At 35.8% G+C, this 19,470-nt stretch overlaps 2 protein-coding genes across 2 annotated transcripts; both read right to left on the bottom strand.

The window, feature by feature from the left end:
• Window positions 1-1,764: 1,764 nt before the first annotated feature.
• LOC126367158 (succinyl-CoA:3-ketoacid coenzyme A transferase 1, mitochondrial) lies at window positions 1,765-5,955 on the bottom strand. Its single transcript, XM_050010569.1, has 9 exons — window positions 5,689-5,955; window positions 4,954-5,152; window positions 4,624-4,742; window positions 4,371-4,511; window positions 3,864-4,287; window positions 3,623-3,778; window positions 3,274-3,395; window positions 2,705-2,875; window positions 1,765-2,131 (listed from the first exon to the last, which is right to left on the bottom strand). Exons 1-9 carry the CDS (start codon window positions 5,770-5,772, stop codon window positions 1,976-1,978), a joined length of 1,572 nt encoding a protein of 523 aa, XP_049866526.1. The 5' UTR covers window positions 5,773-5,955; the 3' UTR covers window positions 1,765-1,975.
• Window positions 5,956-7,673: 1,718 nt separating this feature from the next.
• On the bottom strand, window positions 7,674-19,459 carry LOC126366898 (PDZ domain-containing protein GIPC3). The gene is made up of 4 exons (XM_050010241.1): window positions 18,757-19,459; window positions 10,250-10,480; window positions 9,801-10,052; window positions 7,674-9,341 (listed from the first exon to the last, which is right to left on the bottom strand). Exons 1-4 carry the CDS (start codon window positions 18,994-18,996, stop codon window positions 9,102-9,104), a joined length of 963 nt encoding a protein of 320 aa, XP_049866198.1. The 5' UTR covers window positions 18,997-19,459; the 3' UTR covers window positions 7,674-9,101.
• Between the last annotated feature and the right edge of the window lie 11 nt (window positions 19,460-19,470).

Raw genomic sequence — 19,470 nt, 5'->3', positions numbered from 1 at the left:
ACGAGCTATGTGGGATCTATTATTGTTCCTCTTTCAAATGGTCAAAATAAAGACGCTATACGAGTAAAGCACATAAGTATAAATAAGATAAGATAAGATGTACTTTTAATCGTACAACGTATTATGTATGCATTGATTAATGAATAAAGGGAAGCCAATGAAAATCGGGTTATATGGACTGTTCGCCTCTGTCTGTGTGTGCGTGTGTATGTGTCTGTGAGTGTGTGTGTGTTGTCGCAAATATGTAACGTGATGAAACACTTCATTTCTTATATTGCTAAGCCTTATTACCTAATTACAAAAGGTACGTAAAATAGCGATAAAAAAATGCACTGTAACGACTACTTTCGCGTGTTGCTGTTGTACCGAAAAAAAACGAATTGAGAAATATCAGGAGCGTTCTGTTGTTATAATACCTAATTATTTTTAATAATATGATTTAAGTGCAATAAAGAGTTTTTGTATTGTATTGTTCTGAGGCGAGAATGTTGTAGGCAGCCGTTCGCAAAGAAATCAGCGTTGCGGTTGACAGTTTCATATAAACTCCCGCCTCCCGTCCCGCAAGGGGTGAGAGCCTTGTCCGGCCAAATAGTTAATGCCATGAGGCAAACCTACAATGAGTCTAAACCAAATACGTCCCGCAAGGTTGCCGGTATCACGCATTGGGATTGTTTGTATTGGGATTGCGACGGCATTGGGCTTAAGACAAAGCGTTCAGAATGTATTAAATTATCCAGTTGTATATACTCACAGAAGAATAACAGTAATGACCAGGTTATGGCAAACATAGACGTTACCCATAAGAAACATGCACCCCACACCACGAACGGGTGGTTGGGTCCTGAACTATTCGACATCGTAAACAGTAATGAAAATATCAAAACAATAGTATAACACACAAAACTCACTTGATTAATATTATGACAGAACTACGAACTTCTATTTATTATGATAAATAAGAATGAGATTTGTATACATGTGCATAAAGTTTATAAATGTGAATACTAAAGCTATGGGAGCTTTTTGGCGGGAAACGGGAACGGGACAGTTGCTTTCTTCATTGAGTAATCTAAATAATTAATACGAAGTGGTGTTTTGTGGTTAATGATCGCATTAAGTTAGTCGGAAGATATTCGCGAGTGTTATTATATTGGAGTATTCAATAAACGAAGTGTATCTGCCTATTTTCGCTTCGTGTCAGGAAGCCGCTTCATAACTCAAAAGTTTATACGGACTTTTGAGTTAATTCGTTTGGGGTTCGGAGTAGGAGTCTACTCCGAGGGTGGGGGCTTAGGTTTCATCATCATCACCTTTCATCATTTCATTAATCATCAAGAAAAAAAAATACGTAAGACATGGCTGTATGGGCATAGTTCCCTTTGCCTTACCCTTCGGGGAAAACCAAAACAAAAAAAAAAAAAACTAAAGCAGCATAGAGTAACACGGTTTTTATAGAACTACCTGTCCCGAGGACATATGGTATTAATAAACTAATTTCAGCTGAGACTGCCCTCAAGATCCTGCTCAAGTCCCTATTTTTATATAAGAACTGTCACATTGACATGATATTGAGGACAGTCTTAAAGCTGAGATTAGTTTATTAATACCTGCTGAGGGGAACGCCTGCGTATGTCTACTACTTTCACGTGTTGCTCTTTGTATGACAGTGATAAGCTCAAAAAAATTCTTAAACCTAGGATAATATGTAAACTGTATAATCTTCTTAAGATTAACTTAGGTTACAATTAAAAGAAAACACGCAGATAAAGTAACGAGTATAACTTTGTAACATATATTTTCATTTCAGTACCACATTTTAATTTAAGTAGGTACATAATTACCAGTATAGATAGGTTTAATTACTTTAATTATTTTAATATTTTTTTATATAAAAATAAATTCGGACGTATATATTATAAACTTAATTTTTAAGTAAAATAGACCATTCGAATATAGCCTTAACGGTTTTTCCCAATCAGTTACTTTCTGGGTTGGTTATATCACCCATCTTCTTGATTTTTGGTGCGACGTGGAATTCGCAGCCAGTGTTAACTAAGATGTCCTCAACTGACACTCCATCTGCCAGCTCCGTCAGGATAAGCCCCTTCTCTTTGTCCACCTCGAACACGCACTGAAAAAGAAGATTAAGATTCGACTTTTGTTTTGTTATGTGGGTTTTTTTACCTAGCCTGGAGACTGTGACTATTTCGAGACTTACAATTAACCAATAATCTTTTAATTTTTCTTGCAATGGATGTACCTCTGACTACCCCAATTGGAATATAGTCGTGAGCTTATGTTATGTTGTGCAATTAATCAATGAACGCATTATGTTACTGTCAGAATATGAAATGCAACTCTATCTTGTCTTAATCAGAACAATCTCTCTTAACTAGGCAATGTAATTATTTATTAATAATTCATTTCCAGCACAGACCTAACCCAATGATTGTCTAATTTGTTTTCGAATTCATGTTTGGATCATAAATGAATATCACGTGCTCAGCGGTGAAGGAAAACGTCGTGAGGAAACCCGCATTCCCGAGAAATGCATTATATAGTTTGCCCTTCGCGGGTTGTAAGGTCAGACAGGCACAAGCAGTCGCTTCTGTAAAAAACCGGACCTGTCAAATCTTCAGATTAGGTAAGCGGACCCGGTGAAAAACGGTTAATGCTAGGGAGATGATGATGATGGTACCGATACCTTCTCCGTAATAATCATATCGACACAGTTCTTCCCAGTCAGTGGCAACGAGCATTCCGGCAGTATTTTGTGAGAACCGTTTTTGGCAGTGTGTTCCATTGTGACTACCACTTTTGTTCTCGGCGCAGACACGAGATCCATAGCTCCTCCCATACCCTTAACCATTTTACCCTGAAAAGAAAATAGGTATGAATAGGAATGGTAGGTATTTTATCACTATCATAGGTACTATAAGGTGCAAAAGTTCAATCAGTTTCTTGCAAAGTAATAAATTAACTGGTTGCACTTAAGACCTCCTGGTTACATCTCGTTTCTGTAATAGACCAAAAACACCTACAAAAACATAAATTTTATAACTATGACAAATTATGGTTCATAATTTCACCACTGTTTACAAATAATGTGCTGGGCTCAGTGACTGCACTTTTGCTCTTGGATTGTACATCCAATAGGCAAAAGAATCCAGTCGCACCAGGAGCGCACTGAAGTTTCCTACAGCGATAATTAAGCAGACGGTAACTGGAAATAGATATATTTTAAACCTAAATAAAAAAAAAATACAAACTTACAGGAATCATCCAGTTTGCCAAGTCACCATATTGGGAAACCTGCATAGCTCCAAGAATTGTCAAATCAATATGTCCACCACGAATCATTGCGAAACTGTCATCGGATGAAAAGAATGATGCTCCTGCAATGGCGAAATACTACCTTATTATTGGTGCGGATTCGGGCAACCACCAACTTTTAACTTAATTTGATAGGACTAAAACTAGCTCCATCTCTTTCTTGCACTTATTGTAAGAGAAGGATGGCACTAATATAAGAGCTGTCAAAATAATTTGTATCTGCCAGAATAGGCACCAATATACAAATTAACTTATATCAAAGATAATAAAAAGTAAGAAAAACATTCACCCGGCAGAACAGTGACAGTTTCCTTTCCAGCATTAATCAGATCAGCGTCGACTTCTTCTTCAGTTGGGAAAGGTCCGAGTCCCAAAATACCGTTTTCTGATTGCAACAGCACCTTTACATTCTTCGGTAAGTAGTTACTGGCCAGCATAGGCATACCTAAAACATGACAAAAAATTCTCATGTTCTCTCACATTTCTCATGTTCAAGCAAAAACTAGTAATTAGTAATTGATTCTACTAACCAATGCCAAGATTAGCATGCATTCCATCTTTAAATTCTAAAGCTGCCCTTCTGATGATTCTCTCCCTCATAGCATCAGATGCTTTCTTCTCTTTCTGCACGTTTGCTGGCTTAGTGATCGTTCTGCGTTCAATTCTCTTTTCAAACTTATCACCTTTGATAACTCTGTGCACGAATATAGAAGGCACGTGAACAAAATCGGGGTCAATCTCATCGACAATTTCTTCGACTTCAGCAATGGTTATCCTAGCAGCTTTGCACATGGCTGGGTTGAAGTTGCGAGCGCTTTTCCTGAAGATTAGATTGCCGTATTTGTCGGCCTTCCACGCTTTCACGAGAGCGAAGTCTCCAGTAATAGCTTCTTCCATAATGTAGTCTTTGCCATTGAATTGTTGGACATTTCGTGGGGAACTTGCTATGTCAATCTGTAAAATATTGACCTGAGGATTACATTGTCTGTGTTGGACTTCTAAAATGTATCAAGGCTGTTATGTCAGTAGTATCTTACCTTCCCATCTTTGGCATATTTGATGGGAGATCCACCTTCATGGATCAGGGTACCAAAGCCAGTTGGAGTGAAGAATGCAGGCACACCAGCACCGCCCGCCCTGATTCTCTCAGCTAAAGTTCCTTGTGGGGTCAATTCCACCTAGTCCATTAAAAAAAGCATTAATAATCAAACATCCGTCGAAGAGTCTCTCTTAACTTGTCAGCTAGTATATTGATAATATAGTCAGCTAGTATATTGATAATATAGTTACCTCTAATTCTCCACTTAGGAATTGTCTCTCAAACTCAGCATTCTCACCAACATATGAAGATATCATCCTCTTTATTTGTTTGCTTTTCAGTAAAATACCAAGTCCAAAACTCTCAACACCTAAAATACTTCAGAATTTCTAAAATATGTTTTGTAGGCACAAATAAAAGATGCTGAAAGAAAATTTTGCTAACAATAGAACTCTTTGCAAAATTAAATGATGATAAATAACCGTAGACTACCAATCCTGCATACTAATTTCACTAATTTCAAAATAGGTAGAGTTCAATATTTACTTTTTTTACAATCTTCAAACCTAATTTATACACACCTGCATTATTAGACACCACAGTAAGACCTTTGACATTTGTTTTATTTAGAGCTTGAATCAAGTTTTCTGGTATACCACACAGTCCAAATCCACCAACCAAAAGTTTAGATCCATCTTTAATATCTTTCACGGCTTCATTAAAGTCTTGGTAGATCTTGTTTCTTTTACTGGATGTGCTGTAGCTTGCACATGATACAACCTAGGTAGGTACAAAAGGCACTTTAGTTATGTTATAAAATGTGTAGCTAAGTACCTAAATAGAATAACTAACTATGCGGTTAACATTATTTTTCCTTTTTCTCAAGCCTATCGCTATTACTATCGTCCTCTACAGTTCCCTATCCAAGCTGAAAACATTTTCATGCCAATAATAAAGAAGTAGATACAACACGTCATTAATTAAATAAGTACGTCATTCCAAGTTCTATAAAGTAATTAAATTACTTACATAACTAAATTAAAAAAACAAAACAGCGATGTTACTTCAGTTTTAATCGATAAGGTTATCTGGAAACATGTTGTCAAGTCCATAATAATATGGTAAATAGACATCTAATTTCATTAATATAGGAAACTTAAGTATTACTAGTCATTCTATTTCTTACATTTGCAGAATATAATTATCTAATACCTATCAAAAACAACTTCTCCAAAACAACCGGGGCGGCGCGGCGTAACTGCGTACTTACCTATTTGATTTTCTATCTGTCGACTTAAATACAATGTAATACTTACCCTTCCAATAGTGTAATAAGTCGTCGTACTGGATAAAGAATTTATTTTTAACACGAAAAAACTTCTTAAACTCTTAGCTGCCATTTCAGCGCATGCACTTGTAAACAAAACAAACGTCAAAAACAGCTGACTGTCACTACCCGAAAATTTTAGGGTGAATGTTCCTTTAATTACCAATAAAACAATCTGAAGAGAAAAGAGAATACTAAAAACGAGTGGAGGCACAGCTTGCGTCTGACGTAATGAAATGAAGTTGGAAACAACGATAAACAGTGTTGCCGACAGTAATTTGCTAAAATCCCCAAACGCATTGTCGAAATTCCCCACGTTTGGGGAAAGAAAAATGATAATTCCCCACATATTCCCCACAGAAATAAAACAACCAAAAATGTAGGTAAAGTTCGGTCTCTGTGAGAATGCATTTCTGACGTATGTCAGATATCACTAGTGTCACATTCACTGTAAAGTTCTTTTTAATATCTATATTTTCTAATTATATTTTTCGTTACGTTGAAGAGCAAATACCATCATTTTTTTATTTTTTACAGAAATTAAAAAATGTATTTTTTCCCGCTAGGTAGAGCTACTTGAAAGCTAAATTCTGCCGGTAGGTCGCGACATATTCCATGTGATTTTTATTTCTGCCACTAGGCGGCGATAATAGATAATACTTAACGTTAAATTCACCGCAAGTTTCCGTCAAATTTTACTCTCCAGATTCTGCTGTAAACTTGACGTCAAAATACGGCAGTAGTTGGACGGCAACTTGACCATTATTCTGACGTCAACTTACGGAATAAAAGGCTATCAGGGAAATCAATCAAGACTAGCAGAAATTTGATGTTAAATATCGCGTATTTGTGTTCATACTTAAAATCCCCGCATTTTCCCCGAATTGAAGCTCTCCCCACACATTCCCCAATCAGCTTTGCTTTCCCCGCAGTTTGGGGAATTCCCCACAGATCGGCAACACTGACGATAAAATGATAAGAAGAAGCCCGAATCGGTTGTTTGTTTCTCTACGACTGCGTACCGAACCGAGGTCACCCGGTTGGTATTTGTAGATTCTGCCTTAATGGCAGCCGGTTAAATTTATTCGAGGAGCATGGGCTACCTATAAGATAACAGAAATGTAGTAGTAGGTAGATAAAAAGAATCACTTCAATTATAATTTACGTCACAGATAAGTTTTATTATAATACTATTAGGTATGCTTACTAAATATTATCTGCTCACGTAAACCTTATAAATTTTCAACCCCAAGTATAATAATGTTACGTATTTAGTTAGTTAGTTATACATATAGATATATCTACCTAGAAATTGACCACCTTTCAAATAAAAAATAAACGAATGAAAGTCGGTTTAAGTATTTGACAGCCAAGCAAAATTGAATCCAATTATCATACAATTTGACTGAACTTTGCTTGGCTGTGAAATACTTAAACCCATGTTCACGCCTGGTTTATTTTTTATTTGTAAGGTGGTAAATGATTACCTATTAACACAGGTAATGTACGTTATAGACAAGTGAACTTATATATATTTACGTTTATAGACGTATGGCCCGATCCTCCTCTTTGAATGCATAATCAATGATATTTATTTGCATTAATTTTCTCACTCTAATGAACATAATAAAATTCTAGTTTCTATCAAAACGACGAGTTTCTAGTCTTAACAAGTATTTATTTTATTGTTATACCAATACAAACCAGTTTGTCCTTGAATAAGTAATCAATTCACCAGCAACGATTTCAGATAAATTAATAGGTATCTTTTTTGCAAACATTAACATAAAATAAATTATAGTACTTTTACTTTTAGTAAGATTATTTTAATATAATATAATAACTATTTAGTTGTTTATTTCGTATTTATGTACTTTCTTATGGTGTAAAAACACTATCAAAAGGCAGATGCAGATAAAATCTAATAATACCTAAGTAAACCTCGTTACGTTACAGGTAGAAAATAAACAAAAGTTAATACAGAAAATATTTTATTTAATTATTTTCCTTAAAATTAAATAGCCTAACAGATAATTCCTATTTAAAGTGATATAAGCTTCTAATAATGACTGTACATTATAAACAAAAGCTTTATAAACTATATTTATAAAATGAAAACTAGTGCAAAAATAACTTAGTAAATAAATACATACCTACCTAAAATGAAGACTTGATAGGAATATGTAATTGACAATATCTCAAATATTTGTACCGTCATCTTTAGAATATATATTATGTAATTTAATAATATGTATATTATATAATGATATATTTATTCTAAGCATAATAATTTCAATTTTATAATAATAAGGAAATAATGTATATTCTATTGTAAGCACCTTGTGCATTTTGCACTATAAGTTTCAAAATATTTGTATTCACGATATCACATTTACTTTGCTTCCAAATTAACTTCGAGATGTATATTTCTGCATTGTCTACTGAGTTTTGTTTTGACACAGCAGCTAAAGAGTGTTCTTCCGAAGTTTGTAGTTTCTCATTAATTTTAATTCACATAAATCTCGTAAATTTTTTAAAGGTCCAGAAATATCTTTGAAACTGGCGACTATCTCCTGAATGTCCACATTTTAAAGTGTCAATAAAACATCGTAATATGTATTCTAATACCAATAAAACAGATTTACGAATGAGATAACGCCTTTAGTCTCTCATTTTGATTCAAATTAATAAGAAACAATGGAAAATTATGGACACTCTAAATTACCTACTTACTTCTGTCTATATAATTATACATGCCATAACAAAATACAGACACAAATTACGAATACACAAAAATATACTCATGAGGACAAAATTACTTACACAATTTATTATACGCCATAAACAGCAAATATCGCAATTGGCAGCTATTTAACTACCACTAAAACAAACGAATGGCAAAATATTCACCTTATTATTGCTATGATACTACTAGCCTGATAATTTAAAGCCTAAACTCCCACAACAAAAATGGAATCGATTACTGAATTCAACAGTTTTGTATAACATTAAAAATCTAAACATAATCATGTTTCAATAATTATAAAACATTGGTATTGGTTATATAACTTGTAGAGTACCTACGATGAAATTGTCTCTCGGGTGGAATACATTTTCTTTTGATCTTTTACAGAGTAGTAAGTTATGACTTACAAATAACTAAACCTCTAACGTGAACGCAAAATTAAGTTGGCGAAATAGGACGTAAGTTCTAACTGGATATTTGCAAAAATACAAAAGGTTTTAGGATATTATTTTCATTCAAAGTAATGAAATCGACGTGTTCAAGGATCCACCTACTATAGCTTTCGATTACAGGTCGCTTTTGTTATTGAAGTTTTGACTTTAGGACTGTGGCTGTACCTACGCACTTGCTATTTATAAAAAAAATGCTTTGTGTCTCTAGCTCAGTCTACCAGATCTGGCGTCAGTGATTACTCCCCACAGTTCGATGATGAATTCGTCTGTAAAGCCAAACTCTTGAAGATCGCTATTGTCGATGGCGTCAGCGAGTTGCATCGAATTGGTCTTGCCATCAGCGAGGTCCCACATCTGCGTCGCCAGTTCCGAGTCATTGATCCCCATAAACGACTCCAGAAGACTGTTGATTTTCTCAATACCGGCTTTGGATTTCTCGTCATGCTGGAAATGATAAAAAGACAAAAACATTATTAACCAGAACTTTCTTTACTGCATTTTGTAGTGAAGTAAAAAATTGGGGCATGGATTACAATTATAGAGCAAATTGTAAAACTAAACGTAAGACAACTTAACAAATAAATGCATCTTCCATAAAAGTATTATTCTGTAAATATCTCGAAAATTGTATTTATCCAATTTATATTTATTGCATTAAAAAAAAGTTAGTGGTTTAACTTAATAAAGTTGACGTTAAAGTACACTCATGCGGTTAATTTTCACCCAATATGATTCAGTATGTTCAATTCGCAGATTCGTAAAGTACTTACGTAATAATCTGATTAATTATTGATAATGTAATCAAACTAGGCGAAATAGACTTGGCATTTTTTTGTAATGAATCACTGACTTTAATCATGAACTCGCAAAATCAAAACCATGAATAATGGTCACGGTATTTACCTCATTTTCTATAGTTGCTTGACCGTTAGCTTTGAATCTTAAAGTTTCTTTTCCTGAGCCGTAATTTTGTTTTCTACCGGATCTTGCACTACTTGTTTTTGGGCCAATACTTGCAAATCCACTCTTTAAAGGTTCCACGAGCCGAATTGTAAACGTCGTCCCTTTGGGAATTTCTTTCAAAATTTTCGCAACTTCGTAATGTCTCTTCCCAACCATGTTCTCTCCGTCTAGTTTCTCGATGTGATCACCGACCTGAAATTTAAGTAAATTATTGTAACCAACTGACTTCACTAATGGTTAATTTCCTGTTCATTTCTTAACAAGGTGAATGGCCGAGCGAATGAATAAGTCTCCTCCATTGTACGTAACCGTTACACTTATTGGATCAACATGTATTGAGTCAGAAATTTGTTTAATGTATGATGTGAATATATACGGAATATACTCACTTCGATGTGCGGTATTCTCGCAACTATAGAGCCTTCTTTTATCCTCTTTATGAACGCATATCCCGCGCCATTGTCTGTGATTGTCAATCCAAGAGCATCCTCTGTCTTAACGATTTCTATTTCCTTTGGACGTCCTTTTCTATGTGCAAATATGAAGTCTTCTAATCCTATTTGTCCACCAAGAAGCTTTTTCATATCCACTTTGTGGGTGTTCAGCGTGCAAAACAAAATCTGAAACCATACAAATGCGTTTTCATTAGTTAGATAGATGTAATGTGATTACCACGCCTAGCGTCGCGTGTCTTACGAATATTTCCTTCCAGAAATAGTTATATTTAAGGTAGCCTAAGTCGATCGACTTCTGTTCTAAATGTGGCATAATGAATACAGTAGCAGCACAGAATTTAACAAATAGAAACCATGTTATGGTTAACATATAAAAGTGACTAATATAATTCTATCGACGGTAAAAATCTTCACATGAAAGGTCAAAGTGTAGTGAATACCACCCATTTTATCACGAGTATTTAGAACAAGCATGAGACAATTTGGAAAGCCATGGAAATGAGCATAATAAAACAAAAGACGATTGGCTGAAATAAACTACCAAATAAAGAGCAACAGCAGCTTATAGCGTTTATTTAGTGAAATGGTACCGACAACAACACAATGGGTACATCGTTTGAACTTACAAAAAGAGACTGGTTTGTCTCGCAATAACTGAATAGATTCGAACGAGTGAGTTCAACTGTGCACGACCTGAATTTGTAATGAAATATTTTGTACAAAATACAAACACTTTTTCAGACCATGTCATGATCTAGGCTACTGGTTATCAAGTCTGTACTACTCTGTACAATCGCATGAATGTGTAATGACTCTTTTTTGCTTTCTGAGTGTATACGCGAGAGTTTATTACTGTGGTGTCGATTTTTTTTGTTATGTAGATGGTGCAAATGCGTTTCGTTTCATTGTTTTATCTGCATTGTGCTAGGTCACTCTATTTACCTTGACATACAATTTATTTGTTAATAGTTTTTAACATATCTACATATTGAAATGTTGTGTAATAATGACTCGTCATTATTCATTCAATTTATGAGCTTATTAGCACTATTGATTATTTAACAAAATGACGCTTTTTCAAGAATAACAATAAAATAACTTCGGGGAAAGTGGTTAACTAACAGTAAATCACTTCTAGGTTAAGAAAGGCAAATTTTATCGTGCCCCTTCGTTACTTTTCAAACAGGTTATTGCTTAGATGTTTTAACAATAGATATTTTTTTTACGTTATAATTAGTAAACCATATCTATAATTTAAGAGTTCCATGTTCAGAGCATTTGTGAGCCTTAGTTTATTACCCGTTAAGTGGTATAGGTAAGGCTAGTCTGCCAACCAAGACATTTAAGTACCTAAGTAAATTGAATTTATGGTCAATATATGTAGGTACCTATCAGTTTATTTTTTTCCACGCATAACTGATGGGTCCAGGTAGGCGCATTGGCAGGGACAGGTATAGGCGTATGGTGTGGTATGGCGGTGTTGCGACTCGTCCGGTCCTTGACCCACGCATACTGGGTCGTACAACGCACAGCAGAACACACATGACTGCGGCTGTGTCTGCCACTTGCTTCGGACACACCACACGAGCTAGACTGCGCCCCTGGGCCGATCCACTTCCTGGCTCAGCCGTGCGTGCTTCCGCACACAGTGACAAACTTGCTTCGTGAAATCAACATAACAATATCACTATGTTTTTAATGCCCGAACGATAAACAGCAGAGAGCCAATAAGTGTCCCAGTCCACCCGTATTTTAATGGTGCTTCCGTCCTCTTGACCTATTCTATTTCTCACGTAATAAATCACTTACCTACTTAATTACCTCCTACTTTGCTAGAAAATAGCTTAGTGGCATTAAATACTGCTACAGCAATTAACTAAATATGTGAGCTGTATTCGTCACACTTACAGTTCTGTCTAACTTAGAGTGTCAATTCCGAAACAACCTTGCGTACATATTTATGTAAAACTGGGAAATACGAATGGCGCTAAGTAACAAAAGGTGAGGCTCAGTATGAACTTTTGTCAAGAAAGCCTTGAGTTGATGATTCGCTTCCAGCATTTCACAAACCGTGAAATATCAGGAAGGCAGCGACCGTGCCATTTTCCCCATGACCTTTACGGCAGTACCACGCCTCAGGGACACCCATTGTCATTGTGATTATTGATAATTCCACAATGGCTCCTCTCACGCTGTTATTTAATTATAACGTCACATTACATTGGAAATATAAGGTTTCTCGATAGCGTGGCTTTAGATATTGATTTAAATATTGCATTCACGTAGGAGTTGGGAGAATATTATGTATCTAAGTAGGTATATAACACGGATCTTGAGTGCGTGGCAGACGGCACAGTTCAGCACCTGAGTCATAATAATATAATGTGAGGTCAGGATTTGGTCATAAGCATAACTATTAACCACAAAACCCATATAAAAACGTACTTCTTTCCTACTCTTTCATTTAATTTATAATTATTTGAGATATCAACGATCCAAAAACGACCACACATTACATGCATATTAAATCATGATTGCACAACTATGAAGGTATAAATAAACTCTATAAATCATGCTGATACGATGAAATGTTGAATGTAGGAAGTAACAGGCATTCGCCTTGTTAATTTTAGTTTCTTCTATTTGGGCCACGAATAGAATAAAATCTAAGTTTACTTTCGGTAGCAGAAATGTGACTCACGTTTATAATAGAATGTTCTCTGTACAGATATTATATGTGATATGTACGTATATGTGTGTCGTAGATTTTTACCTAAATAAACTTTTTTATTATTATTATTTTTTTTATATATTATAAAACAATACTTTGTCCAAGTAAACTTCAAGATTGTTTTACATAGCTATATTTCTGTTGAAATATTACCTAATTGATCAAGTAGATGACAATGAACTTTCGTTTGTATGACTTGTACCCATATTGAAATTTGTCACAGAACACTTCAGAAGAAATTGTTTCCATAGATAGTCTAGCTTAGGTTAGTTAAAAGAAAGAAAGAAACATTTATTACTTCCGGACACCACAGACACATTCAGTTACGTCAGTGACGTCTTGTATCTATATACTAACTGTAATTGATAGACTATGAACTTTGCAGAGATTTTCTGTGTGTATTTTATAGATTATAACAGGAAGGTACATGCATAAAGTAGGTAGAGTCGTGAAAGCCCAGTTAAAAGAACACTCGACTTTCATGGTGTAAAAAGCCGCGGATTCAAATCCACCACGGGCCTAATTCATTTCATATTTGGACTACAAATGTTTATAACGTGCTCAGCGGTGAAGGAAGACATCGTGAAGCAACCCACATACCCTAGAAAAGCGTTTCGGAGGTAAGTGACCTAACCTAACCTGTATTGGGCTGGTTTTCCCTTCGCTAGTTGGAGAGTCGCTTCTGTAAAAAACTGGACCTCTCAAATATTTAGATTAGATAACCACATCCCGTGAAAACAGAATAACTGGGAAATTAATGATGATGGACGAAGTAATTAACACCTCCCTATCTTAATAAATAACGGTTTTATTAGGTACATATTAGATTACCTACTAATAGGTATAGATACTCCCATTAGCATTAAAACGAAATCGTTCGTTAGTCACATGTTTTTCATCGCAAATACGAAAGGTAACAAAGTAAATACGCAACATTATTTGCTGGAAATAATGTTATCCTGTCTATTGTTTGTTACATTTCAATGGAACGTAACAAAGTTCATTATCAGTTCGTATTGGCATTTTTATAAAATTCTTAAAAGTTACCTGCGCCCCATCAATACGCCATTTACCCTATTATATTTTTTACGTAATTTTCTGTGATTTAAATTTAGGTTGTAGGTAGGTACATAAGTACCTGTAATTAATAAAAGTTAATAAATAATATTTTACCTACTTCCAAGTAAGGATTTACAAACACTAATGATGAACACTAGTCTAAGAGAAAGTGCCTAGGTAGGTACATAATTAGTTCGAAATTACGTCAAACTGTATATTGTGAACGTGAATCATTGTTTTCATCTAGAACAGTGAAATTAGGCCAGCCAGTGTAGGTATTTCATCAAACGAATATCGCTGTGTAACAAAATGACTTATAATATGTATGAATATGATATAACTTCTGTCTGCAGTTTTATTTAATTGTGTGCGATGCGTCCGGAGTCACACAAGTCGAGAGTAGACCGTACTACCTTACGTAGGTATATAGGTAGCTATATGGTTACGTTTCGTTTCATGTTGCATAACGCTGCGTCTTTATTTAAATAAAAATTATGATCATTATAGATAACCAAAACGTAGGTAATAATGTTCGGAGTTGAGAATAGGTAGAAAATTTTTAAATTTATATATAACCTATTTTAAAACATTTACCTACCTACTTAGTACTATAGGTAGGTAAGCCTACCGCTTACTTTTCTAGAATTTTTGACCCTGTACCTGTACCTTGGTTACGACTACAATCACTCTGTACTGCGTATAATCAGGTAAGTATGATAAGTAGGTGTCTAGTAATATCCTAGCAGGCATTTACGTTTCAAAACCCAGAACATAGGCCCACGGAAAAGAATTTTTTGGCCATATCAACTTGCGCTTCTGTGCTGGACTAGGAGAACCATCACGGTTCGTCACATCCAATCTTACAGCTTCTTAACAAATTGACTAACCTACCTACATGTGATTCTAATCACCCCATTGTGTGAATGTATGTAAAATCATTTGCCGTAAACTTGTTAATATAAAAATCTCTAATTCTTCTTGTATCGTGTGGGTTGTGAGGTGAATTACCAACCTCAGCAACCCTGGTGTCGTCAGGTTCCAAAGCCCCTGACATATGGCTCATGTAACCACTACAGATTTACTTTTATGTGAGTAACTAGTAAACGGGACCGACAACAGCTAACGTGTCTTCCAAAGCACGGATCTTTCGGACAATTGGGTGTTCAGACTGTTATGTTCGAACCAAATCAGGGGTCAAAAAGTGTTTTTTTTTTTATATGACCCTGTGTGCATTTGAACTAGATCGTGAGTCCAAAGCTCAACCTCTGGCACACCCCGGAAAATCAAAGCTCGAAAAGACTGACTAAAGTAAGACCGAGGGAGTGAGGTAAACCTAGGTCAGCCGCTGGTGGGGAGCGGAGAGTTGCCGTTCTATAGGTAATTTTATTCCTTAGTCTATGCCACTGGATCACGGCGGCCGGTCTTAAAAATGATTCATATCGGGTTTTTTCGTTCATAACATTATCAAACATTCAGGAACCAAACCAACATTATCCCTACGGCTCTTTGGAGTGTTATCTTGGAACGGAATATTTAATTGTATTCTGATAATGAGTTACATGATTGTTAAAAAGGAATATAATTTAAAATACCTACTTAACTTATCGAAATCAGTAGGTAAATCGAAAGATAGATAGGCGATTAGATTAATGATGTCCGCTATTAATGAATTTAGTACTAAACAAACCTACGTAACGAATGATGGATGTATGAAAACAAAACCTATTATTAGTATTTTTATTATCAATGCGCATTGTATTTAGCATTAGGCTTTAGTTATGTGCATTATACCATACCTACCTAATTCATTATTATTATTATAGATTAGGTAGATATAATATTAAAGAAAGAGGTTTATAAAAAAGATGCGACCATCACAAGTGTAATCGATCCTGAGTGGAGTTAAAAGTGGAACATCTGAAAACTGTTTATTATGCTTTGGTAGAGTCACATCTGAGATATAGTATAAAGTTTTGGGGTAACAGCTATAGTTATAATATAAACAAAGCGTTTATTTTACAAAAAAGGGCAATAAGAACAATAGTGCGCATTCCTCAGTGGATATCATGTAAGGAATACTTTCGCAGCCTTGGAATTTTAACGGTACCTAGTCTGTTCATTCTTGTCCTATTGACTGATCTTGTAAAGCGGCCGAGTAGATTTGAAAGTTCTGAAGAAAGAACAAAAAGAGAGACGACACGAAGAAAGGACTTACAGAATGCAATAGCCCCCCAATTCAAAGTGGCAGAACAAAGTGTAAGGTATCAAGCGGTCAGATTATTTAATTGCCTCCCAAAAGAATTTAAAACTACTGATGACGCTAATTTATTTAGTAAAAATCTTAAACTCTTTTTGCTGGAGAATTGTTTTTACAGCGTTGAGGAATACAAACAACATCGACATTGTTTTTAGTGTAAGTTTAAAGTGTAAGATATTTTTTTTTTTTTTTATTATTTTGATATTGTATGTGTTTGTTGTAATAGTTTGTTAGGTATATTGTAAGTAAGTTATAGTCCCACTGTTGTTTTAGATTGTAATGTAGTTTAAGCTTGTTTTTATTTATTTTTTATTTTCAATTTCCAACACAATGTTAAGTTGTTACAAGGAATAAATGAATATGAATATGAATATGAACTTGTTTTGATATCCTTATACGATGAAATGCAACGACTTTTTTGCTGACTATCCGCGGATTGCATTGAAGACGAGGAAGATGTATGCACGCAATGGTGTAGGTACCCCGCAATAAAGTAGATATTACTCAGGCCCATACTATTATTTCACCATTACAGTTTCACTGCAACCTGTTTCTGGGTACACCTATTGGTAGATAGGGTACGTTCATAGAATACATGGATGTACTCACTAGAAAGGTTGATTGAGGGACTTTCTAGGCTGCATTGCCCAAAAAATAAAGACGGCGCTGTTCAGCTTTAACGTGTTAATATTAAATACCTATTTTCACATTGCTCGGGGTAAGTACATATTTATTCAAAAATATAATGTAATTGCAGAGACATATTATAACAATATTTGTTGCTTGTTAGGTATTTAGATCAGATGTGAGAAACTGCAGTAGTTTTAGGCGGATTATACGTTCGTTATGTAAAAATTGACGATTCAATGTGTAACTATGTTACCTACTGAATAAAGATATTTTTGAATTTGATACGTATAGAGTTATGTTGCTACCTATATTGCTTCTCTTTACATTGATCAGAATAATAATGGGTGGTAAAGATGTGTTGTGCCTGTGTGTAATAACAAGGGTATAATCTATACCCAAAAACAAATGATGCTTAATGTCTGTTATCCATGATATTAGAAGGTTAAACGGAGGCAAATCTGTACAGCGCCATGTTTTTTTTTTTTGGGAACGTCGCTTGGAAATGGAAAGTCCCTTATTGCATCGCAGTTGGAATATAGTAGGTACCCATCGCTAGGTACTCTGTGATCTGTGGCAATACTATACTTTGCCCTACTTCCGACTACACATCATTGCTTGTTTTCACAAGTGTTTCAAGTACATAGACACATAGATAGTGAATTAAACAAATGTAAAAATAGCGAGAAACCGGAGCATAGATACGGGTAATCCCGTATGCTCAGCATTCTTCACTATTTTATTATTTTGAACCGTTTAACCAAGGCATAAATGAACTATAATATTAGCCCTGGCTTATTAATGCAATGTCTACGGACATTAAACTAGAAGTTGTGTTTGCAACAGTAGAATTATCTTAACCTGAAGATTTGACAGGTCCAGTTTTTACAGAAGCGACTGCCTGTCGGACCTTCAAACCTGTGAAAGGAATACCAGCCCAATACAAGTTAGGTTAGACAAACACGTCCGAAACGCATTTCTCGGGTAGGTATCCGGGTTTCCGCATGATATTTTCCTTCACCGCAGCACGTGATAATCATTTATGATTCAAACTTGAATTCGAAAACAAATTCTAAAATCTTTGGTTTAGAGCCGTTCTGAGATTCGAACCTGCGAACTCATAATGAGAGTCAAGCGTTCTTCCAACTGAGCTACCACGGCTCACACGACTACCTACAGCAGAAGTGGAAAAGTAGTGGTACCTAATTAATTACCTATACGTGAATTCTATTATGGGTATAATTTGATTGATGTGATGAGCTGATCAGATGACGTTTATGAATACCTAAACAACACATGTGTAAGTCTCAAAGTTTTCGTTCTGCTTACACAGAGGTAAATATACCTACCCACCTAATGATGATTCGAGCGATGACGTAATAATGATTTAACTAAGTATTTTCCTTTACGTCCTTTAGTTTTATGAAACTACTTATTCATTTAATAACTTGTGTGTAAGTAATTAGATGTAATGTGTAGATAGGAAGGCTTAAGTTCAGATTAAATAAATGGAGATAATGCGGGTAACTAAACTGCTATCAAGGATGCATAATTATGTAGGTACATACGATAAAACAGATGACATAAAAAATCTATTAGACAGACTGTAGATAAACAGGACAGACTCGGCATGTTGAAGTGAATCAACAACCTGAGCAGTTGCAAGTTAGTACCTAATGCGACTTAGAATGTATCAAACGGGACCCTGACGAGCGAGTTTTCAGATACCTACTTCTACTTAATTACAAAAGAACTGGATGTACTTACATCGTCGGGTGGAAAATCGTAGCATTCTGCGATCTTCTGGTAGAGTTCCTTGACGTTGGAGAATCCGGAGATGAGTCCAAGCGGGCTGCCGTGCGCCTGCTGGCAGTGGAACACCAGCTGCGACTTCTGCGAGCCGTTGTTGTTGTCCACACCGTTGCTCTGGTGGTGCACGTCCTCGACCGGAGGCGGCGGCACCGGCGGGGCCGAGTACTTCGGAGCCTTCTTCTTAAACAACGACATCGCTATCGGAGAGCACTAAATAACGGTAACAAGTTTTTCTTCAGCGAGAACGTCAATGCGCGCACATTCTACACCCGTTCACAGTAAAATTTTAATCACCACAGAGTCTCTTATCACGCGAGAATTTTAAAATGTAAGGCTGCGTCATAATAGCACATGATAAGTTATCGCCCAATGGCGATGTTGGATAAGATTATGCGGTGTTCAGTAGTTGAAGGTAGCGCATTGCGAGCCGACGGGGCAGCGGGCGACATAGCGCGCGGGCGGTGAACGAGCCGCGACTGAGTGCCCGTGCCCGCCACCGGTCACTCGCCCCTCACTCCTGCCCGCACGTCATGCCACCATCTACCATCAACTGTCTGCTCGTCCGCGGCCCGCGCTCTACATGAAACCTTGTGACGAGAGGAATGTTGACACTACTGCAGTTGACTCAGTTTAAAACAAAGAAGTTAACTCATAAATTTTGTATTTAAT

This window comes from Pectinophora gossypiella, chromosome 5 (genome assembly GCF_024362695.1).
Source record: "Pectinophora gossypiella chromosome 5, ilPecGoss1.1, whole genome shotgun sequence".
Taxonomy (NCBI): domain Eukaryota; kingdom Metazoa; phylum Arthropoda; class Insecta; order Lepidoptera; family Gelechiidae; genus Pectinophora; species Pectinophora gossypiella.
This window is presented reverse-complemented; position numbering and strand designations above follow the sequence as displayed.

Bases quoted from the DNA above. Each gene is read 5' to 3' on its own strand.
- LOC126367158 (XM_050010569.1), bottom strand. From the start codon at position 5,772: ATGGCAGCTAAGAGTTTAAGAAGTTTTTTCGTGTTAAAAATAAATTCT. The intron at 5,153-5,688 runs GTAAGTATTACA...GTACCTACCTAG, and splicing joins CTTATTACACTATTGGAAGG to GTTGTATCATGTGCAAGCTA. The intron at 3,779-3,863 runs GTTAGTAGAATC...GTCATGTTTTAG, and splicing joins GCATGCTAATCTTGGCATTG to GTATGCCTATGCTGGCCAGT.
- LOC126366898 (XM_050010241.1), bottom strand. From the start codon at position 18,996: ATGTCGTTGTTTAAGAAGAAGGCTCCGAAGTACTCGGCCCCGCCGGTG. The intron at 10,053-10,249 runs GTGAGTATATTC...CTTAAATTTCAG, and splicing joins CGAGAATACCGCACATCGAA to GTCGGTGATCACATCGAGAA. The intron at 9,342-9,800 runs GTAAATACCGTG...TATCATTTCCAG, and splicing joins AAGCAACTATAGAAAATGAG to CATGACGAGAAATCCAAAGC.